This window comes from Quercus suber, unplaced genomic scaffold, assembly GCF_002906115.3.
Source record: "Quercus suber isolate HL8 unplaced genomic scaffold, Cork oak 2.0 scaffold_54, whole genome shotgun sequence".
Classification (NCBI taxonomy): Eukaryota; Viridiplantae; Streptophyta; class Magnoliopsida; order Fagales; family Fagaceae; genus Quercus; species Quercus suber.
The window spans coordinates 1,454,156-1,481,250 of NW_027069519.1; the positions used below are offsets into that span (position 1 = coordinate 1,454,156).

Below are 27,095 nucleotides of genomic sequence, written 5' to 3' on the forward strand. Positions count from 1 at the left end.
AGATGTTAATGGAAAGAAAAATCATTCAAATTGATTGGGTTTTAATGTAAAAATAGTGAGAGAGGGGTTTAAGAGAGGATGGGAAAGGTTTAAAACAGGTTTCCCACAAAAAGCCCTTTAAAAAGCTATTTCTGGGCGTTTGGCGACTGGGCGAGTCGCGAACGAGTTGCCAATGAGCCGCGAAACCATTCTAATTGAACTCGCGACTGGGCTCGCGGCTGGGCAAGTCGCCAAAACGAGTAGCCAAAACTGGCACCTTGCTTTCACGGGGTTGCAAGTCACCAAAATGATTTGCCAAAAATTCTAACACTTGTTTTTCAACCCAGAACATGTTTAAACTATGAAAAACAAAGTAAGTACTAAATATGAACACAAAGAGTGATAAAAATCACTTCCAAAAACATATAAAATGATCAAAAATCTTTTTGGATTGATCCATATAAAATGTTCAATGAATGCCTTATTCATTTGTTCGATTGTACTTGTTTAAATGTGATGTGTGTGTATCAAATGTGGAATAGTCCTTAGTCTAGAGTAAAACTTCAATGATCAATTCAATCAAGTCATACACAACTATTACTAAAACAAGTGGTCTATCTCAATTATAGAAATGAACATATATGACCTCCCACAAGAAAATGATTACATATCTTTGAAGCTCTTCATTTGGCTTCTTTACAATTCATAACATTTGATCATTTTTTATCTTTACATCTCTTTTTGAGATCGATGCCTGAAATTTTTGATATTTTAATTTGATGAACAAGCCTTTGGCTTTTGGGCATCATACATATTCATTAAAAGTCGCTTTGCCTTTTTCCTAGTCAAATACTAGTATGTGCAACGGTTTTTGCAGCTCATTATCTCTTTTCATTTTGAGATTTACATTTGTTGAGCTCTTTAAGCAAAAAAAATAAAAGAGTGGGAAGATATATAGGCACAAGTCTACAACACAAGAAAATGATTACATATCTTTGAAGCTTTTCATTTGGCTTCTTTACAATTCATAACATTTGATCATTTTTTATCTTTACATCTCTTTTTGAGATCGATGCCTGAAATTTTTGATATTTCAATTTGATGAACAAGCCTTTGGCTTTTGGGCATCATACATATTCATTAAAAGTCGCTTTGCCTTTTTCCTAGTCAAATACTAGTATGTGCAACGGTTTTTGCAGCTCATTATCTCTTTTCATTTTGAGATTTACATTTGTTGAGCTCTTTAAGCAAAAAAAATAAAAGAGTGGGAAGATATATAGGCACAAGTCTACACATGTATCAAAACCAACATGACTATTGACTAATCATTCATGACAAGCTTGAAGATCGATTTACAACAATCACACATAGATGTCAATATTTTTTCCACAAAGATATAAGTGCATAAAGAACAAGTTAAACTTGTAAATGCACAAAGCCAATTGTACGGAGGTACAAGGCAAAACTCACATGTGATATGTGCTCAAACATATAGGATTAAACTTTTTGAATTTTTCACTTTTTATGTGATTTTGGATTTTTTACTCACACAAAACTGAAACATAAAAGTAAAATAAAAAAAAAAAACAATGCATACAAATAAATGCAAGATGCACAAATGCATGAAGATATGGCATCTAATGCATGAAGGGTCCTACAAAGATCGAAAGAATTAGATCAAGGATCAAAAGAGTAAAAGCTCAACCATAGGAACCATTCCTCATCCAAACGAAACAATTGTCTGGAATAAGTGTCTCAAGAGATGTGAGACAAGGGTTGGAAGAATGAGAACCGAAGATGCACATAGTCAAGGAGTTAAGAGCATTAAACATTTTCTTTAACAACATGCTATTTTTACTCAAAACCAATTTACTCTTTTTAGCACAACTTCCAATAAGCTCAAGTTTCTCTTTTCTATTAATTCTTTTAAGAGCATGAAACTTAGAGCAATGAGGTCTTAGATGACCAAAAGTACCACAATGGTGACAAACAATGTGTTTAGGTCCACTAGGTTTTTTGAGAATGGATCTAGCAACATGGTTTTGTTCTCTCTTCAACTTATGGCATTAAGGCCTTATATGACCAATCACACCACAGTGGTGGCAAGTTGGAACAAATTTAGATCCATCCAAAGCCTTAGGTTGAGACCTAAATGGAGGCTTTGACTTAACAGTATTTCTCTCCACCTTTTGATTTCTTTTATGTGGAGGAATGTACACCGATTTGTCCTTTGAGGTAGAACACACAATAGGCACAAAATCGGGTACCACAGCATGATTACAACAAATATTTTCATCCTTTTTAACAATAGATTCAGCAATCAAACACTTGGCATGCATCTTAAGAGATTCATTTTCACATTTTAGCTCATCAACAAGTTTGTTAGACAAAACAAGTTTAGCATCCAAGTCTATATTCAAACATTCAAACTCTTTCAGCTTTTCAACAAAATTTTCAACAAGTTTCTTATATTTTTCAACCAATTTATTGGATTCACTGAGCTTAGCAATCAAATTATCATTTTCACAAAATAACTTATTCGAATCCTTATTAAACTTCTTAGCCTTTTTCTTCAAGAGTTTGATGTTAGGAATACCAACAACATCCAAAGATTCATGTAACATAGCATCACAATTATGAGGATTATCACTCATGGAGGCATTTTCACAAACACGTGACATGCTACATTTATCATTAACCAAATCATACAAAGAGGCATACAAAGCACAATCCATGGCAAATAAACACAAGGGGTCAAGGATCACACTTAGGTATTTAAACCATAACAAGTGTACCCGCTCTGATACCAATTGAAAGTTCAAATAGCGTATAAAGCACTATGAACGTTTAGACCTCCAATTACAAAATATCAATTCAAGCTTATTACCAAACAATAAATGTGCGGAACATGAACATAAGCTAAACACAGAATTAATAAACAATCTAAACCAAATAAAATCACATCCACAGCAGAAATTAAATGGCAAAGATTAAGGGAAGAGAGATGCAAACACAAGAACAACACAACGATGTGTTATCGAAAAGGAAACCAAAGCCCTCGGCGTAAAACCTCTCTGCCGCCCTCCAAGTGGTAAATAATCCACTAAAGAATGTAGTTGAGATACATGAATAGAAGAAGACCCTCCAAGCCTAATATACCCAAGTACCTAAGCCCTCAAAGCTTCTTGCTCCAATGAGGTTGCGCCATACCTTTTTCTTCTTTAGCTTACCGGATTCCGCTATAGCCCATAGCATTAACCAATAACCATTGGTCCCTTCCAAACTGCTTCCCTTAGCACCAAAAGACCTTCTCACAGACATGGGTATGGTGAGAAAAGGATTTGGTCAAAAACCTCTCAAGGGTGTATCAATGGAGAGGGTGAGAGTAGAGGAATTTGAAGAGTCTCTTAGATGAAGATTGTAGATGAATCAATATTGTTTTTCTCTAGGGTTTCTCTCTCAAAATTCTCTCTAGAAGCTCTCTACATTTCATGGGTTTAAGGGGTATTTATACTTGGGTGAGAAAGGAATGCGAAGAGTCAATTTTTCCCAAACAGGGCTGGTTGGTGGCTTGGCCTCGCGACTTGACTAATTCGCGAGTTCAAGCCGCAAGATAACAGAATAGCCAGGCTAGACCTTTTGTCCTATAGTGCACTAGCTGGCGTGACTGTTCATCTTCTCGCACGCTTCACTCATGTGCTACAATTGGAGGCTTGCCAATCGCAAGTCACCCGCGAGTCTCAGCCGCGAATCCCTACATCCTTGCACAAACTTGAGTATTTCTTCACACTCTCTCACTCACTACCCTTACATGAATCCCACCTAAATATAGGGTTTCTAAGTGCTGAAATACAAGCAAATTGGCACAGAATAAAGCCAACAAGATGGTTGATTAAATTCAACCTTACACCTTTGATTCCTCTATCGCTGTAATCTAGGCATGGAATCTCTCTGGTAGAGATCTAAGCACTTTCCTCACAATCTTGGGTTCAGGAATGGTTTCTCCAAGATTGAAGGCTGAGTTCACTATGTCTTTAAGCTTGGCATAGAACTCATCAAACGACTCATCCTCCTCCATCTTTATCTCTTCAAGCTTGTAGTAAGCCTCTGAAGCTTTGAATCCTTGACAGCCTTTTTACCCTCATAAGTTGTCTGGAGGATGGTCCATGCTTCCTTAGTAGTTTCAGTAGAGGATGTCTTCTTAAACTCCTCATTGGTGACCGCACTGAATAAGGCATTCAATGCCCTGCTGTTGAAGTTTGCCGCCTTGATCTTTGCTTCATCCCAATCGGCCGACGCCTCCTTTGGCTTATTCCAGCCAATCTCTACAGCTTGCCACACTTTCTCATCTAAAGATTGCAAGAAAGCTCTCATGCGTACTTTCTAGTATGCATAGTTAGTGCCATCAAATAAATGAGGTATAATTAATGACTGTCCTCTATCCATGACAAACAATGGTCAATGGATCAACACAGCAAAGATTAAACCTAATCAGAGTGTGCCTGCTCTGATACCACTTGATAGGCCAAAAACAAATTGACCCCTTGTGATTCAAATTAATTGATTAATTAGCCAAGTTATTAATTAATTAAATTAACATGCAAAGCGCGTGGTAGCACAAACAAATCACCAATTAATCTAAGTGCAGCGGAAAATAAATTTGACATAGTGATTGGTTTACGAATGGGAAAAATCTACACGGCAAAAATCCCATTGGGTGATTTTCAGGTCACCACTCCTGAAATTCTACTATTATCACAATAAGCGGTTACAAGTAAAGGAATCACAGTACCTTATACCAACCTACAGTTGAACCCTTACCCCAATACCCAATTGGACTTGTTCTGTAGTGACAATTTCTCCTTTTGATGCTCGGCTCCCAAGTACGTGACTAACCAATTACACGGATTCTAGTATGCGACTTCAATCACCAACTATAAAAGGTTGTTGGTTGCAAAATTCTTCAGTTCATCCCAACGATGAAGATCAAGAAGATGCTTGGTCATAAAACCCAAAGGTGCACATACACAGCAACTTCTTCAAGAATGATGAATTAGGGCAAAACTTTGTCTCCGGTTACAATTTGCTTGAATAGACTTTGCTCAATACTTGTGCAACTTGTGTACTTTTTGACAGATCTTAAAACAATCCTTTTATATGTCTAGGGTTAGGAAAAAAGAAGGCCTAAAGACACATTCATGGATTCCAAGAGAATCATATCAGAATTTTGAATTTCATAAACCTCGACAGATAGGAGGTGTCGAGTAGGTGTCGAGCACACAGGCTGAATAGCTTTCTAAACCTCGACACATGCCAGCTGTCGAGCTTTAATAAACTTGCACTTTTTCAGCTTGTTTCTTGGACAAACTTGATGACTTCAACACTTGATTTTGAAACCTTATTTCTTGAAGTATTAAAACCCCATAGAACTACCCAATTACAAGTAAAGTGCATTTTGTCAAAGGATTAGCCAATTACATAAAAGAATGACATATGTTCTTAACAAGTGAACCACAGATGTCCTAACAATTTTAAGGGCCGTCAAAGGTTGCACAGTTGCGTGAGTGTAAAGCAAAGTTATGTTCATGCAAATTGTGACTAGAGACAAAATTTGCCCTAGTTCATCTTTCTCTTGAAGAAGCTGCTGCGTTTGTATGCCATAGGGTTTTTTAACCAAGGAGTTTCGATTTTCATCATGTGTATGAACTGAAGAACTTTGCAGCTAACATCTTTCTCAAGCTGATAAGTAAGCTGCGTACTAGGATCCGCGCATTGAATTAGTTAGTCATGTACTGGGAGCCGTACATTGAAAGGAGAGATTGTCACTATAGAACAAGTCCAATTGGGTATTGGGGTAAGGGTTCAACTATAGGTTGGTATAAGGTACTAAGATTCCTTTACTTGTAGCCGCTTGTTGTGATAATAATGAATTCTCGGGAATGGTGACCTTAAAATCACCTTATGGGGTTTTCGCTCTGTTGGTTTTCCTCATTCGTAAACAAATCACTGTGTCAACTTTATTTTTCGTTGCATATTTACTTAGTTGGTGATTTGTTTGAGCCACCACACGTTTTGCATGTTAATTGAATTAATTAATTAACTTGGCTAAATCAATTGGTTAATTCATCACAAGGGGTCAATACATTCTTGGCCTATCAAGTGGTATCAGAGCCAGGTCATAGGTTCGAGTCGTTGGAGTCGCATTGTGAGGGAGGGATTGTGAGGGATTTTCATAATTCGCTCCAATACCAATGGGCTTAGTCTGCAATCGAATGCTATAAAAGATTTGTGCCCCCTCATCCTTCAGCAATTGGTCGTTAGATAGATAGGTAAGGCACATGGTCCGACAAGTGGTATCAGAACAGGCACACTCTGATTAGGATTGATCTTTGCTATGTGATCCATTAACCCCTGTTATCATAACTGCAACCGGCTTTAAGAGATCTTTGTTTTCTAATACATCTTGTTTTTCTAATCTCTACTTATTTGAGTGTATCAGAAAATGCAAGTCTAAAAGTTATTTGAATTCTATTATGATGACTACTGGAAAAGATCTCAGCTTGACAAAGAAAAAACTAGATTGTGTTAGAATGAAAATGTGCAAAGGAGTTCGTTTGAGAATAGTGAAAGTTAAAGGTTTTGTTCTTAAATGCAGATGAGAGAAACACCATTCCTACTGATTTGTCATCTAAGCACGAAGTGTGCTTCATTATAAAGTCCACATTTAAGGTTATGGACATGTGACGGTGGTTGCTCTAGACACATGACTGGAGACTGATCTCTCTTCAAGGTTTTCAAGTATAAGAAAAGTGGTAATGTCACTTTTGGTGATGAGAGCAAATCACAGATTAAAGGAAAGGGAATCATATCTCTACCTGGACTGCTAGACATTGCAAATGTTCTATATGTAGAAGGTCTGAGAGTGAACCTGTTGAGCATAAGTCAGATATGTGATCAAGACTTCACGGTACTATTCTAAAAGGGAAAATGCCTTGTCATGGATGAGTCTAGAAAGAAACTTATAAGTGGTGTTTGCACTTTAGACAATTGTTATGGCTTGGTTCTTAATGCTGATATTGTGTGCAATAGCATTTGTTTACCAAATGAAGATTTATGGCACCAAAGGATGGGACATGCTAGTTACAAACATCTTTCAGTTGTATCTAAGCATGAGTCAATTTTGGGAATACCAAAGCTCAATAGAGTGAGCAATGTTGTGTGTGGACCATGTCAGCTTGGAAAACAAACGAAAGCTAAACATACGGACACTCAGACATTTGCTACATCCAGACCATTAGAGTTATTACATCTGGATCTCATGGGTCCAACCAGAACCGAGTCTCTTGGTGGAAAGAGATACATCATTGTTGTGGTAGATGACTTCACTAGGTACATTTGGGTCATACTCTTATGATCCAAGTCTGATAATCCTGAGCACATTGAAGCCTTGTGCACAAGATTTCAAAATGAGAAGAGCTTGAAGATTGATCGAATTCGAAGTGATCATGGCAAAGAATTCGAGAACTCATGTATGAAGTCCTTTTGCACGAGATTAGGTATATCTCAAGAATTCTCTGCTCCTATTACTCCTCAGCAGAATGGTGTAGTAGAAAGAATGAATAGGGTTATTCAAGAGATGGCTAGAGCCATGTTGCACAAAAAGGATATGGCCAGAAACTTGTGGGGAGAAGCCGTTACCACTGCATGTCATACGGTTAATTGAGTGTATTTTAGACCTGGTACCAAGAAGACTCCATATGAGTTATGGAAGGGAAGGAAGCCAAATGTGAAGTAATTTAGAAGTTTTAGAAGTACTTGTTTCGTTCTCAAGGATAGAGAGAATGTGGGAAAATTTGACTCCTGAAGCGATGAAGGAATAATTTGTGAAAAAGTTTGGTTTGGAATCAGCTAGTTCTGTTAGAAGCCCTATGAGCCCAAATGTTAAACTCACTGTTGACTTGTTAGGTAAAAGTGTAGATTCACCACTTTATAGAAGCATGATAGTTAGTCTTCTTTACCTTACTGCTAATAGACCTGACATTAGTTACAGTGTGTGAGTGTGTGCTAGATATCAGGCTAAGCCCAAAGAGTCTCATATAATTGCTTTGAAAAGAATCATAAAGTATGTCAAAACCACTGTGTGGTACAACAAAGACACAAATGATGTCTTAGCTGGGTATTATGACGCTGACTGGGCTGGGAATACTGATGATAGAAAGAGTACATCGGGGGGTTGTTTCTATGTGGGTAATAATCTTGTCTCCTGGATGAGCAAAAAGCAGAATTCCATCTCATTATCCACTGTAGAAGCTAAGTACATCGCTGTCGGTAGCTGTTGCACCAAACTTCTATGGATGCAAAAACTCCTCCATGATTACGGTATTTGTCAAGAGCATCTTATCATCTATTGCAACAATACCAATGCCATCAACATCTCTAAGAATCCGGTTCAACATTCTCGAACTAAACACATAGAGATTTGACATCACTTTATTTGGGAGCTTGTCGAAGATGGTACACTTACTCTTAAGTTCATTCACACTGATGATCAGAAGGCTGATTTGTTTACCAAACCTCTTGATAGCAAACGGCTTGAATTCCTTTGCCAAAACATTGATGTCATCTCCATGGATTGATCTCTCCTTCTTCTCCTTCTTCCTCATGCATTTGCATCTAGTTTTATGCATTGCTTTGTTTAACATGTTTTTGTTTGTTTACTTTTCAGTTTTTCTTTATTTTGTTTTTCATATAAAATAATAATAATAAATTGAAAAATCAGAAAAATACAAAAACAGTGTGTGTATGTGTACATTGGTACTTGTGTACCTTAGATGGCCATTGAAACAAAGTTTTCTAAATTTTGTATCTTTTGTAGCTTAGATGAGCATGTCTATGCACAACTAAGCAAGTGAGCTTTGTGGCTCATGTTTGTGATGAGTAAGATTAAGTAATCTCTTGTACTTAACACTCATATCACTCTTTTTGATGGGAATGACTAGAAAATCCTAAGAGAAAGGCATAAATAACCATCTCACCATTGTTGCCTGCCAATCATGAAATAACATTTGTATGCTTCGGCAGAGTAAAAGTGAAATGTCAAATGCTTAACATCATTGGGTATTTCTTTTCTATCTCTTATATGCCCATGCATGGTTTGCTTAAAAGAAAAATATGCAAAGAACAAAAAAAAGAAAAAAGAATCAAAATGCTTTATATATGATTGCAAGCGTATATTCTAGGAGATGTGGGAGTTATAGGATGTACCTCGAAGGTGATAGTCCCCATCAAATAGTTATGATTGTGTGTGAGTTAAAGTGATTTTCTCATATCTCAAATCGTCATAACATGTAGACACTAATGCAATCTTGCGATATTTTTCATACACAACACACAATATTCTTTGCTACTTTTGATACATGTGCAGGTATAATGTGATTTGGCCATCACAAGGAATACATGTGTTAATGTATACTCACTAAACTGTCTTAACTTGTTTTTGAAATATAAAATTGGTTAGAATTGTTTAGTGTGTGTGCGTTTTGGATCTATGTGCTTGACATTTATCTTGTTGAGAGATGATTTTGAGAGCTTAAAATATTGTTTGGATCTTTGGTTGAGTAGCATGCTTGATTGCATTCATATCTGTGTTTTTCTCCTCTTGAAAAACTGTTTTTAAGCAATCTTGATAGCTTCTCGTTACCTCTAGACAGCTAGGCTATCTATTGAGCCCCTTCAGCTTCTTTTCATTGCATTCTTGACAGCTTCTCGATAGCTATTTCGATCCATCGAGAAACTTTCTGGATGCTCAATAGCTTCTCAATAGCTCCCTCAATCCATCGAGATCCTTTAACAGATTCTGGATAGCTCTTCGACAGATTCTGGATAGCTCTTCGACAGTTGTTTCTTGCGTTTTAATTCTCGATACCTCTCAATCTGTTGAGAATTATGATTTTCTATATAAATGGTCAGAGCGATTTCTCCCTCACTTTTCTCGATCTCTCTCGACTGATCTTGCCTCTTCACCTCCCAAAACCTCTCTCTCTCTCACTCTAAACTTCATTCCCAAGTGATTTTCAGCCCAGATCTTGTTCTTCCTCACTGGAAAGGGTCCTTAATCCTTCATTCTTCATGCATTTCATGCATTAGACCTAGGTTTTTGGGTTTTTGAAAATTTTTTGGGGTTTTTCAAAATTGATGGAGTTTTGGTGAAATTTTGGGATGGGTTTTGTGTAAATGATCCTAAATGTTCATACATTGCATCACATTTGCATTATAACAATGTTTCATGCATTTTAGATGTGTGTTTACTTTGTTGCAATGATTGTGTGCTAGTAGGTTTAGATTGGGCTGAGCCCATGATGTTTTAAGTTTGCATGTCACTTGTTCATGCATTTTTATGCATACGTACCTTCAATTCTTTATATTCTTTTATATTGTTTTGTTGGTGCTTTTCTGAGAGAGAGAGAGAGAGAGAGAGAGAGAGAGAGAGAGAGAGAGAGCTTCTTGCGTTAGTCTACTCTATGGCACCCAAATGCAAATCCACTCCATCCCTATCGGACTTTTCCGATACTAACCTTCCCACTGTCATCTACAGTCGGGGTTAGGAGTCACTGTGTGACATCCCGGTCACGTGCCCTTCCGTGATCATACAGGAATCTTACTCCAACATGCACAGATTTGATACTTTTACACCCTAGTTTGTCACTCGAGTTTGGGATATGCGCATCGTAGTCACTCCGGATCTTATATTCGAGGTGTTACATGTTCTTAGGATAGTGCATCTTGACTACCCTGGTTGCGATCGTCTGAGGACTGTGTCCAAAGATAAACTTATGTCTCTATTTTGTGAGACATCATCTTCATGGGGTGATCGTCAAAACACCCGATGCTCTACCTTTGCTAAAGGTCCGAGATTCCTGAACATGGTGATGACATTCATTCTTCAACCATTGTCTCACTATAACACTATCACAGAGCCTCGTGCTCGATTTTTGTTATCCCTCTTAGAGGACATCTCTATTGACTTCCCTTCTCACTTTATTCTATCCCTTAAAGATGTCTATAGGGATACAGCGACCCAAGATAAGCTCAATTTTCCTTCGGCTATCACGAGGATCCTTCGCCATTTTTTTTGTCTCCTTTCCTGCGTCTAATCCCTTCTTCATCATGGGTGCCATTGACGCTACTACCGTTAGACAAAGTGATGCTCAGCTTCACCCAAGGCAGATGCAGACCGAGACAGCAGCTCCTCCGGCTTCTTCAGCTCCATCCACCTCTGCTCCCTCTTCTTCTGCGGGTGGTGTGACTCTTGATGCGACCATGGCGCAGCTTCAATGCATGGATGCTCGCCTTGACACTCTCAATGATGTGTTGTGTCAGTGAACACTCGTGTTAGTCGTATTGCTTAACGGCAGGCTCGCTTTGGTGGCTTCATCGAGTCTCCCTCTTCTTCTCCAGAGGCTTCTAAGGACGAGGATGACGATGGTGACTCTAATGATGATGGTGATGAAGACAATAGTGCTAGCTTGCCCAGTGATGATAAGATGTCTACTTGATGCTATGAGAGTAGTCATACACGTAGGGGGAGAGATAGCATAGGAGATTTTTGTCAAGGGGAGTGTTCATTTTTTTGAGGGATGTAGTGAGGACTTATGTATTTTTTTCTTTTTTCTTTTCTTTTCTTCTATTAGAGATACATTGTTCTTACTTTGTGATAGCAAACCTTGTACTTATGATATTATATATATGATGAGGTTGTTATTACAGTTTTTTCACCTATCTTTACATGTGTTGTTTCTTTTCTCTCTTTATGCACATGCTTCTTATATCTTGTATGCAATCTTTTATTTCTGTTTCACACTAAAATGCCCTGATGAGTTTTATTTAAAGTGTTTCAGAAATATAGGTTGTCAAAGTCTTCTTGCCATAAACTCCCTTCTTGCAAAGTTTTTCAAGAGTTTGGGTTAGGATAGATTTTATTGTATTCAACAAGTGAATAATGAGTTGAGTGATTTATGACTTCTCTATTATGTTCATTTGTTTGTTGTGGTTTTGTCACAGATTGCCAAATGAGGAGATTATTAGGATATATGTGAACCATGTTAGGAACACATGTCAATATTTTATGTAAATTTGTTAATCCTTTGACAAAATGCACTTTACTTGTAATTAGGTAGATCTAGCATGTGTTTAATTCTTCAAAGAACAAGGTTTCAAGTTCAAGTGTTAAAGTCATGCAAGTCTATCCAAGAAACAAGTGAAGAAGTGCTGGATTTTAAATCTCAACAACTAGTATCTATCGAGGTTTAAAGAGCTGTTGAAGCCCAATGCTTCACAGCTAGCTCAATAGATAAGCTATCTATCGAGGTTTATGAAAAACAGATTTTCAACTATGATTTTCATCCAATCCATGTGTATAGGTTTGGGCTTTCTTTTCTCACAACCCAAAACATTTATAAGGATTATTTTAAGGGCCGTCAAAGGTTGCACAGTTGCGCAAGTGTGAAGCAAAGTTATGTTCATGCAAATTGTGACCGGAGATGAATTTGCCCTAGTTCGTCTTTCTCTTGAAGAAGCTACTGCGTTTGTACGCCGTAGGATTTTGTAACCAAGGAGCTTCATGATCTTCATCGTGTGGATGAACTGAAGAACTTTGCAGCCAACATCTTTCTCAAGTTGGTGAGTAAGCCACGTACTGAGATCTGCGCATCAAATTGGTTAGTCACATACTGGGAGCCGTGCATTGAAAGGAGAGATTGTCACTACAGAATAAGTCAAATTGGGTATTGGGGTAAGGGTTCAACTGTAGGTTCGTATAAGGTACTAGGATTCCTTTACTTGTAACCGCTTGTTGTGATAATAGTGAATTATCGAGAGTGGTGACCTTAAAATCATCACTTGTTTATTGCTAAGGGAGCCAAGAGGGTTGTTGCTTGAAATTTGTAGAAATTAGATAAAAATAAGTGGTGTTTGATTTTAGAAAAAAGTTTAGGTCTCTGTGTATTATTTGCTTAGTCTTTTTGTTTGTTTGGTTAGGCATCAATGCAGAATGGAACTTACTTTTCTTTGCTTCCTCTGTGAAATGGGTTGCTAATTTTTTGAAGTTTAATTTTGTTCAGTCATTCATTGGCTTAATCAATATGAAAATGAAACTTCAAACTGTGATGGATTAGTTTTATTAGTTTGTACCTTTCAAACTAATAACTTGTGAAAGGCTTGACTAATTTTAAATTTCCTCTTTTATGTAGTTGGGGCAACATGATATATAATTTTTTTTTCATCAGGGTTTCAGGTAGGTATGCTTTTCTTTTTTTCCTATTAAATTACCGTTTCAAATTGTATTAGATTCACAGATCTTTTTTCTCTTTGCTGAATGTAATTTTCTAGGGTTCTTCTTTTATCCCATCTAACTTTCAGACACGCTTGCAATTAAAAAGAAACCTTATATTGTTTAGGCAGCATAAAACACCGTTTGAAAGCCTCCCATATATGGAGAAAGAGAAAGAGAACAGAGTTGTTCTCCTTCTCTACTATTTTTTGTTTTTTGAAACTTCTCACCATTGATTTTCCCCTGCTGATACATCTAGGGTTCTTCTAATGGCTTTATTTTCTTTTTTTGATGCTTTTGTCTCGAATTATCATCTCTGGCTCTTATAAAAACAAAACAACCAATTTTGTCATTGTTTTTTCTATAGTTTGGCATGGTCTGCAAAAAACATAGGCGTTGGGGAGATAGAGAAACATCTAAGGCCAGCACCACTATCAGACTCTAACCACCAAAAACTTTGCATCCCTCAACCGACAGTACACTGTTATAGGGTGAGTTTTATTTTTTTGCTTTCTTTGTTTTTTTATTTTTTTTTTAAATAAATTTTTAAAAGAAAAAACCAAAATCTTGCGATAACTATTATTTATGTTTGGTAGTTTGGGTATTTGCTTTGTTTTTATTTAGGATTTCGGTTATTTATGGTTTTGATAAAGGTTTTTCCCCTCAACCAAACCTTAAACCCATTCTTTCAACACAAACATGCAAAAGAAAACCCTTCCCTCCATCATTTCAATATTCATTCTAACTGCCATCTACTCCAATCATTCTCTGCCCCCCATCTCTTCTCTGCAAACAGTATACATTTTTAAAAACAGAAATATTGCAGCTTCTCATATGGCCGATTAAGCAAACCGCTTCACTATTTTTTCTACCGTTCTGTCACCATGTTGAAACCTTTACTAGTAAGGTTTTTTGTTTTGTTTTAAAATTTTATTGTTTAAATATGATTTAGGCTTGGGGATTTCAATCGAATTGATTTTGATTTAGGCTTAGGTTTGGGTATGTAATTTTTTGAATGTGAAATTCTTTTTAAAAAATCATGTTTAAGGTTTTGGATATGCTGTTGATTTTTTATTTTTTGTTTGTTCTTCACAATCTTGTTTTGTTAATCATCTTATAGGTTCTAAAAACAACTCTGCTGGAGATAGTTCTACTTACATTGTTTAAATTTGAGACAAAATTAAGAGAGAGATAGAGTCCCTAAGGTTCATAGAGAAATCTGAGGGTCACCCCTACAAAAGCCACCACCTGTCATCATTACACCATTCCATCATTGTCAGATTTCTAAAACCACTACCAGTAATTTAAATAAATAAATAATTGTGCGTTATATAGGTTTTGGCTAGCTTAGTTTTGATATAGGTATTTGGGTTAATATTAGGCTTTGAGTTAGGATTTTTTTTACGGAAGAACATACATTCATGCCATTCTTTTATGTTTTTTATTTTTATTTTTTAAATAAATTTACAATGAGTACCAGCAAATTAACAGCAAGCTTTACAAATTTCCCCTTTTATATTATTTTCAGCTTTGTTTTGTTTCATGTGTTGCACAATGAACCAGATTAATGGTTTTTTCAAGATTCACTTGGTAGGGCATTTCAAACACCCATTTTCAGTTTTTAAATAACACTAGTCGCTAACCCGTGCGATGCACGGGAAAATTCAGAAAAATGTTCAAGAACTTCATTTTTTTAAATTCATCTTCCTCTAGATTGATGAAAACTATAAGATTAATTCCTAATATTCATGTACTTAAATAGCAAGTTTAAATGGTTAAATGTTGCAAGTTTGATGAATCCATAATCATAGCCTTTAAAAATACTCCATTCCAAACTTGCAAAAGCAAATTTATGAATCTTTATTCCTCCTTCAGCAAGCACAATTATTTTCCAATTAAATTGCCTTTGAAATAGTGTTTCTCAACAAAAGTTAGGCTTGGGTTTATGTTGTAACCGTGAAAAAAATTAGGTCTGACAAAGGGATTTAGTTGAAAAGGCTTTGGGCTTGAGCTTGGGCTTTATAATAGAATTAAATGTATAAGAAGTGTTCTTTAAAGTGGAGATAAGGCTGGAAATAATTTTAGTTTTATTAGTATTTTAAAATTGGTAAAAACTATTTTAAAATTGAATGAAAAATTCAGAAAAGTGGTTAGAGATAACATGGCTGCTGACGTGGCTCAATGTGAGCATAGCAATATTAATTGCTACGCTTCAGCTTTTAGTAATATATAGATTACACATATTTTCACATACTTTTTCACCCACACGTATTTAAATAAATTACAAACAATACTACTCAAACTCCTCTACCAAACGGGCCCACTCAAGATATTTTGTCCTTTTTATGTTCTTTTCTCCTTATTCTTTAAAAAGATTTCTTTTTGTCTACATGAATATTAGATGGGTATAGAATCTCTAGAAAACCACCCCATTTTCCCTCTCTCAAATTTTGCCTTTTGTTATATGCACGCAAACTATTTGATAAAATAGCTTTATTTTTTCCCCTTTTAACTTCAATGGACTTTAATATAACTATATGAAAGGTTTGTTGTAGACTGTTGTCCTCTTAGTTGGTATGTTCTGTGAAGTTAAGGTGGATATGTGAAAAGGGTTTTAGGTAAAATGGAAGGTTCGTTGCAATCTTGTCAGTTTAAATTATTTTGGTTGTTTTAGTTGCACACCTCTAATTAATGGCATTTATCTATAAGAAATTGTCAACTTATATTGATCTATTAAAATTAAAATTTGAGTAGCTTCATACTCTGTGAGATCTAAATGATGTTTTATGTTGTCTTTTGGCATTAAAGCTATTGAATCTTACATTATTAGCAATGAAGATAAGTTAATTAATTAACAGTTATTCATCTTGACAGCTTTGTTGTAGTTGACCAAAGTGAAAAGTTGAATCAATACTACTTACAGCTCTTTTGTCCTAATGTTGAAGGAATAATAGTATCTGCTTTCAACTTATGATGAAGTTTGAAAGTTTTTCAGTTTCTCCTAGAGTGATTTGGGACGTGTAGTAGTAAAGACAAATCTTCCTATCCAGCTCTTGGTTCTATGTAATTGAGATTTTCAAGTAAAGAATTATCTTTTTGCTAGCATTCAGAACACTCTTTTTATATGGCTGGGACATGTGCACATTTTATAATGATTTAGAAATATTATGTTTGATATATTTGAAGGTGATTACATAATGAATAGGGCTAATCGTCATGACTTTCACATTGAAGTACATCTGAATCTACTCTTTTCAACAGACGTAGGAATATTATGTATGTCATATTTTTAACTTCAAGATAAGAATATGCTATAACCCACTAAATTCATTTACTTCAAGAGTTATATCTAGGACAACCTTTAAATTATCTATTATTGGGCAATTTCGCAGTGTGTACATGTTTTTGTTTTGATTTGTTTAAAATAAAATTTTAGTTGACACATTCCCTTTAAGACAACCTTTGAATTCTTCATTACTGGTGAGATTGACAGATTATGAATAATTTATAAATAAATAAATAAATAAAAACTAACTAATGCATTCACTTAGAGATTATTATTGTGGATGTTTATATGTAGAAGAGCATGAACTCTGAACCTTACTGAATAGTGATAGCAATGTTACGAACTACTAAATTATTTTTATTTGAGCACCCACCCAATCAGATATCAATGGATCAAATGGCATGCTAACTAATTTTTGTCTTATTTTATCTAAAGTCTGTAACTTCACAATTTTTCTATATTTTGCCTTTTCCTTTGTCTTGGTATTTTTAATGTTTATATGTTTTCGTTCTAGATAAAAAAAGTCTATGTTACAAAAATATATAACAAAACACAAAACTTTTATTGCTTAAGATGTCTTCATCTTGATTTGATATTGATCATTAAATAGCATCATGATGTTTGAGCGATATGCATATATTTATACACTTTTTGATGCACCATTTAATTAAATTGTCAACCATTGCAGGAAATAAAAAATGTTGTTGTGGGAAAGTCAAAGAATGACAACTCCATTGAAAATCAGCAAATAGAAGTAGCATATACCTCTGCCAAATGCTTCACAAATGTCGCAAGGCTTACTAAATTAAATTGGATGGAATACTAGGAAATCCCACTATTTGCAAAGGTGGTGCTGCTGTTGTTATAGGTAGGGGAAAAGGAAGATTATAAGAAGCCTAAATTTGAGATAAAAAAGGGTATTTCTTTTCCCATTGTTAGGAAAAATTATGCTAAATATTGTTAGTGATGTTGTTGCTTTTGTTGGTGTCATCAACCCAAAAGGTATTTCAGTGATTGGTAATCTAAAGTATTTCTTACTTCCTAGAAATGCCAAAATTAACCGTTGCACCTTAACTTGGGACTTCTCTAGCTTGAATTGTTTAAAAACTATGTATGTCTAAAGCAATTTAGTTATAATATTGTACATTTTTTTTAATCCTTCTTGGTTTCTAAATATAGCTATTTCATTTATTCTTTGTTCGCCCAATAGCTTCTTCTTTCTAATCGTCAAGTGACAGTGACTACATCTTTGCACTATCAATGTTAAAGTTGTTTTGTATTTACAGGTGCAGAAGGTATTACTGTGGCCACTACTTCTAAAAATAGCACCCTAAGGCTGTGAAAGGTAATTGAAAAATGCTAATAAGCTGTAAATTCAAATGGCAAAGAAGGAAAGCTACTAAATTAAAGTAATAGAATGAACCCTTTATGCATAACCTACAAATGTGGAGTTGTAATCTACAAATGTTGTTTATAAACAAAAAACAAAAAAATATAAAGTAATCTACACATTCTTGTTCAAACACACACTTAACATTGTGAGCTTGTGCTTACTTTTTGACTCTGGAAACTAATGTTAATTGTTTTCTATTTTAAAGGAAGCTTGCTGACAAGGTTGCGGCTTCTGGATTTTATGTTGTAGTTCCTGACTTATTGTACATTTTTTTTAATCCTTCTTGGTTTCTAAATATAGCTATTTCATTTATTCTTTGTTCGCCCAATAGCTTCTTCTTTCTAATCGTCAAGTGACAGTGACTACATCTTTGCACTATCAATGTTAAAGTTGTTTTGTATTTACAGGTGCAGAAGGTATTACTGTGGCCACTACTTCTAAAAATAGCACCCTAAGGCTGTGAAAGGTAATTGAAAAATGCTAATAAGCTGTAAATTCAAATGGCAAAGAAGGAAAGCTACTAAATTAAAGTAATAGAATGAACCCTTTATGCATAACCTACAAATGTGGAGTTGTAATCTACAAATGTTGTTTATAAACAAAAAACAAAAAAATATAAAGTAATCTACACATTCTTGTTCAAACACACACTTAACATTGTGAGCTTGTGCTTACTTTTTGACTCTGGAAACTAATGTTAATTGTTTTCTATTTTAAAGGAAGCTTGCTGACAAGGTTGCGGCTTCTGGATTTTATGTTGTAGTTCCTGACTTATCCCAACCTTATCTATTTACCAAACCCCTAATAACAGAAACAGAACCTTAAAATGATAAAAGGAAATTAGGAAATACAATAGAGCAGATAACAAGTTTTTTTCATTAATGATTATCTTATGAGTTTTGTTGTTATTATTACCGGATAGTCTCCTCTGTTTGATGATGGTAATGGAACATTTATAATAGAGAAACAATCCTGACATTAAAAGAAACATTACAGTTCAAGAGAATGGTGTAAAAGTAGACTTTGTTGGTCTCATCTATACTAATGAGCCAACTAAAGCAGAATTAAAGAGTTCATATTGGTACGTTCTGGAGGTAGGAGATGGTGAATTACAAACAGAGTGAAAGTTACGTACTTGTAGGTATCATAAGTAGAAGTTTCAGCTATCTTCAGAAAAACGCATCCTTTGCTTCAGCTGAGCTCAGAACTCTAAACTTTAATTGTGTTGGAAACAATAGATTGGTTGAATCACTAATAAACCATTAGTAACCGCGTTTGTTGTCAATTCCTACTGTAAGTACTAATATGAAGCAGAGGTTTGGCTGAGTAGTATCATATATATATATATATATATGTATATATGAGAGAGAGAGAGAGAGACAACAGTAATGTAGACATGTAGTAATAGTATCATGTAACAAAAGAGGAATACTCACTTAGATGATCACTTGGTCTTCTTAATTTCTTCTTTTACCTTTACCCTTGGTCTCAGTCTCCCACAAAGATCAAATAGTTTTCATGTCATGTAACATGATCAGAGTGTGAAATTTTTAGTGAGGGCAGAAAATTAACTGCAGCAGAAGAAGAAGGCTGGATTTCAAGAATGTGTTTCACTGTTTCAGTTATACTGAATGCAATCTAGGCAGAAATGCATCTTGGTCTTTCCTCTGCAACAGTACACAGCAGAGCCGCCTTGTAAATTACTTGTTGAATTACAAGTTGAATGTAAGATAATCTCATTAGGAGACTTAAAAGTGGTTCACATAAATTTTGTTTTAATTATTTAAGCCAACAAAGCCGCTTGTAAATCACAAGGTTTGTTTTTTCCACAAAGAAAAACGAAAGTTTCTTGGTGCCTGCTAAGACCAAGACAGGATGGTTCCTCTCAACTCTCTAGTCTCCTTGTGCACTCTTTTCGTCCCCTCTTAGTCAATTGTTCTTGTGGCCTCACATCACGTGAATAAAATAAAAGGGATGGTCAAACAAATCTACCCTAAATTATGGGATTTTTATACTTTGCACCCCAAACTCTCTAAACCTGCAATTATCATCATAATTTTAAAAATACTTGCAACTGAGTCCTAGACTAAATGGTCATGTGCAAGTCCACATAACGTGGTAACAGTCGCATGCACAATATGAAATCAAATTTAAAAACTAAGAGAGGAAGTGAAGCAAAGTAGAGTAGAAGTAAAGTTCTTGAGCAAAGGTTTCACAATTTTTACAAATACTACCATTTTATACCGTTTTCTTTATTTTATGTTTTTAAATCATGGGTTGACAAAGTGAATTTAAGCCCAACCTCAAGTGAATAATTTTTACTTATCCAAAAAATAAATTTCCCATTTTACCTTTACACACTGAAATTTCAATTGTTTAATTGTTTTTCTAAGAATAAATCAATAAAATATTGAATTATAAATTTTAAAGGCATGTACTCTTGGTCCTGACAGAGAGAATTCATTCATTCAAGCTTTGTAAAGGTGGCTTATAAACATCGGAATAGAAGAGAAGAATAGAGAATAGCAGGACCAATACCAGGTCAAGGACATGAACTACAACTTAAATTATGTTCTAATCCATGAAATGAGCAAGCATGCTCCTCCACGGCCCCACCTATTCCCTGAAGACCATGTATGCCTTAGGCTTCTGCTTATTTGCTACAAGCTTTTTGGATGTTGCAAGAATTATGCCACTATCAATTGATGTGGCAAAGATATGATTGGTTGTCAACTTTTAGGGGAAAAAACCTTAAATAATTATGCCACTACCACTTAAATAAAAAGACGTTAAAAATTACAAATAATTCTCTATAAAAATAGAGACTAAAACCCATGGCAACCCCTAACTCCTCACCCCAACAACTTTTCAAAATCAAAAAAGCCAAGATCCTACAAATCAATCTTCATTGCCTTGGACCATAGCATATCTCAATCACCTAAAATCATCGTGCCATAATAAATAAAATTGCTACTCAATTGACAACTCGTGGTATTTCCATTATAGACATCTAAAGTTCAAATCATTCCTACTCCAATTATCCTATTATCAAAAGATAAGATGAAATAAAGTAAAATGTCATCCTGCACAGCCTCAAGAAATACTGAGGGAACGAAGCGGACATTGCATTGTAGAGGAAGAAAGAGAACCACCAAATTGAGCATATGCAACCAAAAACTGACACCCAAATTATCAAGCCCCATCCTTCTACAAAACATCAAAATCACTATACACAAAATATAGAACTTCTCCTTCCACACCCAAATTTATACTTAGTAATCAATTCATACCACTGACACAACATTGAACTTAATTGGAAAATTGAGGATCGGTAACTAAATTTGCCTATTAGTAAGAAGCAATCATTTCTTAGCCTTACCCAAATTGAATGGCAAAACAGTTACAATAGAAAGAGCAAATAAAAAAAAAAGTTGAGTACAGAACATCGGAATGATAAATGCAACATCAACAACAACCTTACAAGTATGATAAATACAAATAATAATAATTAATAAATAAGTAAAATAAAATTATGCTCTTCATTTTCACCAGATCTGCCAATTCTGCGGAGGAAGCCAATCAAGCCCTTGGCCTGATCACTGTCAATGGCCACTTTACTAGGATATACATGGGAACATTTTTGGCTCAATCTTCATCTGCACAGATGACGCATCTAGCATACAAAGAGTAGTCTGAAGACTACATTTTCTTCTCATATTACACCTACATTCACAGCATGTAAATACTTAGAATAATAAGGAAAGGATGTGCAACTGCTTCCAAAAATATTTCAAGTGGTACAAAATAAAAGATAAAACTAAAAGTATTAGGAGAAACCTGACCTGCAAAGGAGGAAATGACCATTGTTCTCTTTGATGAATGCGCACTCATCCATGACTCTTTTTAACATTTGTAACAAAATCATCAGGCATATTTGCTAAAATTAGGTCTTGCAAGGTGGTCACCAGCTCCAATCCCTCTAGCTGCTTCAATTTACAGCAACTTCTAATTTCTAATTCTCTAAGGTGGGGCATGGTTCCTCCCTCCACAATCCACTTTTCCAATTTCTCCAGCATCCATAGTTTCAATACACAAAGTTTAGGAAACCTGTTAGGAAGGCATGTTATTCATTCCCCTTTAAAGGAATTACCCAAAAGCCTGAGGATATTTAAGTGACGTAGATGCCCCAGAACTAGCATAGGGTCCTGCTCTAGTTTTGACGCTGACAGAGTAAGGATTTTGAGATTTGGAGGAAGTTCATGCTCCTGAATTGCTCTTGGTAACTGTCCCAGCAGATACAAGTCAGATAGCTTTTCATGTGCTGTCATGGTCCCCAACATGAGAGGTTCAGGTCGACCAAATTCATCACTTGATCTTAACCTTAGGGACTGAAGATTGGTCAAATATGAAATCCACTCAGCTATTGCCTCAACTGAAGTTGAATTGAATGTCAATCCCAATTTACTGATGGCAGTCAATTTGTTCAAGCAATTATACACAAGACTTTTATTGCCAATATACAGCCCCCACAAGGTTCGAAGGTTGGTTAGAGACCCATCGCTAGGCCTTTGAAGGGACACGTCAAAATGAATCTCATTCAGGTAGAGATGTCGAAGGTTCTTTGCTTTCCAAATGGAACTTGGCAAAGTGATTATATTAGTGTGCTCCACATCCAAGGTCTCTAGGTATGGCAGATTACCAATTGACTTTGGAAGGGATTATAAGAAAGTCCATCTCAACCCTAGGTACTTCAAGTACAAAAACTTTCTTAGTATCCCAGGTAGCATAGGTTTGTATACATCTTCCAGATCAAGAACTCGGAGCAATCCAAAACCTCTTTTAATGACAATTGTGTTAAGAAATGTACCTATCTCCTGAGCAGGCAAATCTCTTTTACGGGTGTTAAAAGATATATAACAGCGTAGATATTGTATGTAAGGATCAAAGGAAGGGTAGCTCTTGATACCTACATATTCTGCTAGTCGCCGAATATTGAACTTGGGAGGTTCTGCGGATGTATAATCTGTGGTGTTGTGGGCATGGAAAAGTCTTGAACCCACCGCTTTTGGAAAGAAGTCCCATAGAATACCCGGCAGATGACAAGTTTCTGGGCTTCCATCTGATCTCAGTCTTGCCACTTCAATCAGGCCTCTGTTGATTATCTCTTTGAAGTATTTCTCTGCAGGATCTTCAGAGGCCATATTTTGCTCAGGCAAGGGTGTCAGTAATCCTTCTGCAAGCCACAAATGGGGCAACCTCCTAACAGGAATCTGAAACGCCCCAGGGAAAAGTCCCAAATAAAGAAAACAGGGCTTTGTCTGGGGAGGTAGGTCTTCATAGCTTGAAGCCAATATATTTTCTTCAAGAAATGCATGCTCAATCACATTGGACCATTCGGTTAAATTTCTGGTTGACAATAATCCTGCCAATTCGATAATTGCCTGAGGTGAACCATCACATTTTCTCAGAATTTTCTTCTTGAGACTGATTAACACCGAGTCATTTAAGCTATCTTCTGGAATGAGTGCCTTGTTAAAGAACAATTTCCAGCTCTCCTTCTCGGTTAAGCTTCGTAGCTGTAGAGGAATACTCTTCCCACTGGCAACAATTGCTACATCTTTGTCACGAGTGGTAATAATTACCCGTGTCCTCACGCCCGTGCATTGCAACAGAATTTGAAGCTTGTCAAAATCATTGTGTTTCCGGACTTCATCTATGACTATCAAACAAGACTTCTCCTTTAAAATTCTTTTAAGCATGTTTTCCAGGTCTTGGACTGGAAAAAGTTTATGCTCCCTCTCCCCACCAACGTCTGTCAAGATGTTTACCAAGAAATATCTTCAGGATATCCCAACCAGACACGGAAATCAAAACATTGCTTAATAAATGATCTGTTATAAACCTTTTTCATCAGAGTTATCTTGCCAGACCCGGCTTTACCAGTTACTGCAATGACATCATGATGAACAAGGTATCGGAGCTGTACTCGAGATAGAAACTCCTGTTCTAGTTCCTCAAGACCAACAAAATATTCAAAATCATCTGATATATGAAAGATTTTTGGACCTTCTCCTTTCCAACCCGGTGGTGGTTGCCAATTTGGTGGTCGCTTAGTTAAAGGATTCCTTCCAGTATCAATGTAAAACGACTTTCGATATTCATCATCCAAGTCTTCTTCGAAATTTTCAAATCTCTGCACTTTGGCAGCAGCTCTCTTTTCAATTTACTTAATTACCTCAAGGCTGAGAACAGTTTTGTCCTGCAGAGATGAAAAGCTGATGAGAGGGTGCATCATCGTCATCTTAATTAGTAATTTTAGCCCCCACCGCAGCTCAGTTTTCACAAGGAAGGTGTCAATTACATCCTCAATACAGTTAAGACAGCTTGGAAGCTCACTCAGTGAAGATTCAATGATATCAGATCGAACCTTTAGTTTTTTAGCATCTCTTATACACACGGAAGATTCAATGATGCTCATTGAGACTGTATCTACTAGTAGTTTGCAGTCAGGCAATTCACCTGCAATAAGAAGATTTTGTAGTTTCCCCAACAAAATTGGAAGACCCACTTCAACAGCCATGGAATCTCAAGCTTTTACTCTTCCTTCCTCTTCTGAAACAAATAACACAAGTAGAACTTTCCTTTTAATAATGAGATTGAAAAAAATAATAACAATGAACAAAAGTGGAATACTCACTTGGACGAGCACTTGCACTTCTAAGTAAATTCTGTGCGTCGATTTCTCTCCTCTCTTGTTTCTTAAATCTTTACACAAACAGATTATTTCACGACAGTTTTCACGTCATATGATGTGATCAGAGTGCGCAATTTTTAGTAAGTGCAGCAAATTAACAGTTAGCAGAAGAAGTAGACAATGTATTTCAAGAATGTAATTCAGTTTCACTGAGAATGCAATCTACGGAGAAATGCATCTTATTAAGTCTTCATATGCAACAGTACACAACAAAGCCGCCTTTGTTAAATACTACTAATAGTTAAGACTAATAACACAGGATGCTTCCTTTCAAGTCTCATTCTGCACTCTTTCATCATCCACTTTTTATGTTTGGTTCATTTCTGCATATTTTAAATTAGACATAACTACAAATTCCATGCTTTAATCAAAGTTTGGTTCATTTTAGTATTTTATAGTTTCAGTTTGTCATTTTTAGTCTTTGAGTTCACATTCCTTTTCAACGTTAGCCAATAAAAAATAAAAACTTACTAAATTTTCTTACACTGTCCCAGCTTCCAAGCAATCCTAGCCGTTGATTCCAACGAAAGCCTCGTCTGATCCTCATGGACGCACCGTCTGATCGACGATGCGAGAGAAATGCTGGGCGAGGTGGGGCGAAACGGCGTCGCATGGGAAGTTGTACTGCGAGAAGCAATCGGTACAGCAGAGAAACGGTGTCGTTTACCGCAACAATTGAGGAGAGTTTGAATTCAACAAAGTTCAGCTTGCAAAGCTCCATAATTTATTCACCACACAAACCCAGACGAGCTCAGCTTCAAGAACACCTCCCCCCCCACCCCCCCGAATCGGGGAGAAAAACATTGATTTTTGATCAAGTGGTTTATCACATCACAACTTTCATTATCGTGTTTCAAAAATCAATGCAATATTGTCAATTGTTAATAATAATAATAAAATTATTAGTTTACATTAAAATATTGAGCTAAGATTACACTGTAGACTAACAGTATCATTGTGGTACATTTAGGACAAATAGATTCAAGCAATCAAAATCAAGAAAATTCATTTTAAAATTACAATTTCAGACACAATCACACAAACCTACTATGAAATTCCATTTAAAATTAAATAAACTCATATGCAAATGTGTATATATGAAAAACTCATAAATATATTGTTGGTGCAAACACAATAATAATGAAAACAACATTAAGAGAAACTGAATAGTACGCTGAATATTATTAATTTAAAAAGAGAAATTACACAACACTATTTGGACTGAGGTGCGGCACTCGCTCTCTTTAAGGAGATTCAAGCCCTTGGTTGGCTAATCTTTGTAACCGGTGCAGACCTTCTCTAACTTGTCTCATCCAGAATACAACAACCCAACAAATGTTGTATGGCTAGAACAGCTTCTGCACAAAGTGTTCATACCCAAAGCTCCACCAGAAGAACACTTTTCTTTGGCCCGAAATTTCTTAAGTATTTAGGAATAGGGATAATTACAGTAAACCCACCTGAGGTTAGGCCCGTTTTCACTTTGCCTACCCGTGGTTCAAAACTTATCACTTTACCCACTTGAACTTCAATCTGTTACTCTCTTGTTGCCCACCTCACCCTCAGATGTTAGAAAAACACATTTTTATTCCAAATTAGAACATAACACAGATCAAACAACACGAACTCACTCTTTTTTCCTCACAAGCCCTAGAAATGCGAAACTCCCTGTAACTGAGTTGGGGTTTTGATTTTTCTGATCGTGCTTTCGTGTGAGGGTGAGGTTCTAACTTTGGGTTGTCTTGAGACATTGAATATTCGAAGATAAATCATTACCAGGTACGACATTTCTGCTTTATGGTTCTGAGCTGGGGTTTCAAGTTTTGATGGTAGCTTTGATTCATAAAAAGTTGATAATGGGGAATCTACTGGGATTTTTGCGTAGCTGGGATTTTCAAATTTTGAAACACAAATATACACAGCCTAGAAAATATTTATAAACAAACACTCTCTCTTATTTAACCATCATGACCACGTCTTCTCTCTCTATAAATCCCACTCTCTCTCCTCCATCTTTCTCTGCCTGTTCTTCATCCTTTTCATTTTCACCTTATTCTTCTCCTTCTTTGTACTCAAAGTTTTCCGTTAAAGTTTCCAACTTTAGCTCCCAAAGAACAAAACCCATTAACCTTTTTGCCAAACAAGCTTCTGGGTTGTGTTTTCTTGAAGGGTCAAAGAGTTTGTGCCATAAAAAGAGAGAGCTTTTTGTTGCTAAAGCAGATGGTAACATTAGCAACAACAGTATAACTATCACAGAGGTTAGAGAAGAAGGGGAGATGGATGCTCCTTTGCTTGATTCTGAGGCCTTATCAAGGCCTCGCCGTATTGCTCTCTTTGTTGAGCCTTCTCCTTTTGC

At 36.0% G+C, this 27,095-nt stretch overlaps 1 protein-coding gene across 2 annotated transcripts; it reads right to left on the reverse strand.

Moving 5' to 3' along the window:
* Positions 1 to 21,429: 21,429 nt before the first annotated feature.
* On the reverse strand, positions 21,430 to 25,484 carry LOC112008908 (disease resistance protein RPP13). 2 transcript variants are annotated; one of them, XM_065772169.1, is made up of 3 exons: positions 24,683 to 25,484; positions 21,828 to 24,597; positions 21,430 to 21,708 (listed from the first exon to the last, which is right to left on the reverse strand). In XM_065772169.1, exon 2 carries the CDS (start codon positions 23,742 to 23,744, stop codon positions 22,704 to 22,706), a length of 1,041 nt encoding a protein of 346 aa, XP_065628241.1. In that variant the 5' UTR covers positions 23,745 to 24,597; positions 24,683 to 25,484; the 3' UTR covers positions 21,430 to 21,708; positions 21,828 to 22,703. The 2 variants fall into 2 exon arrangements, with proteins under 2 accessions (XP_065628241.1, XP_065628240.1); XM_065772168.1 differs by having other exon boundaries at positions 21,828 to 25,484.
* Positions 25,485 to 27,095: the final 1,611 nt, after the last annotated feature.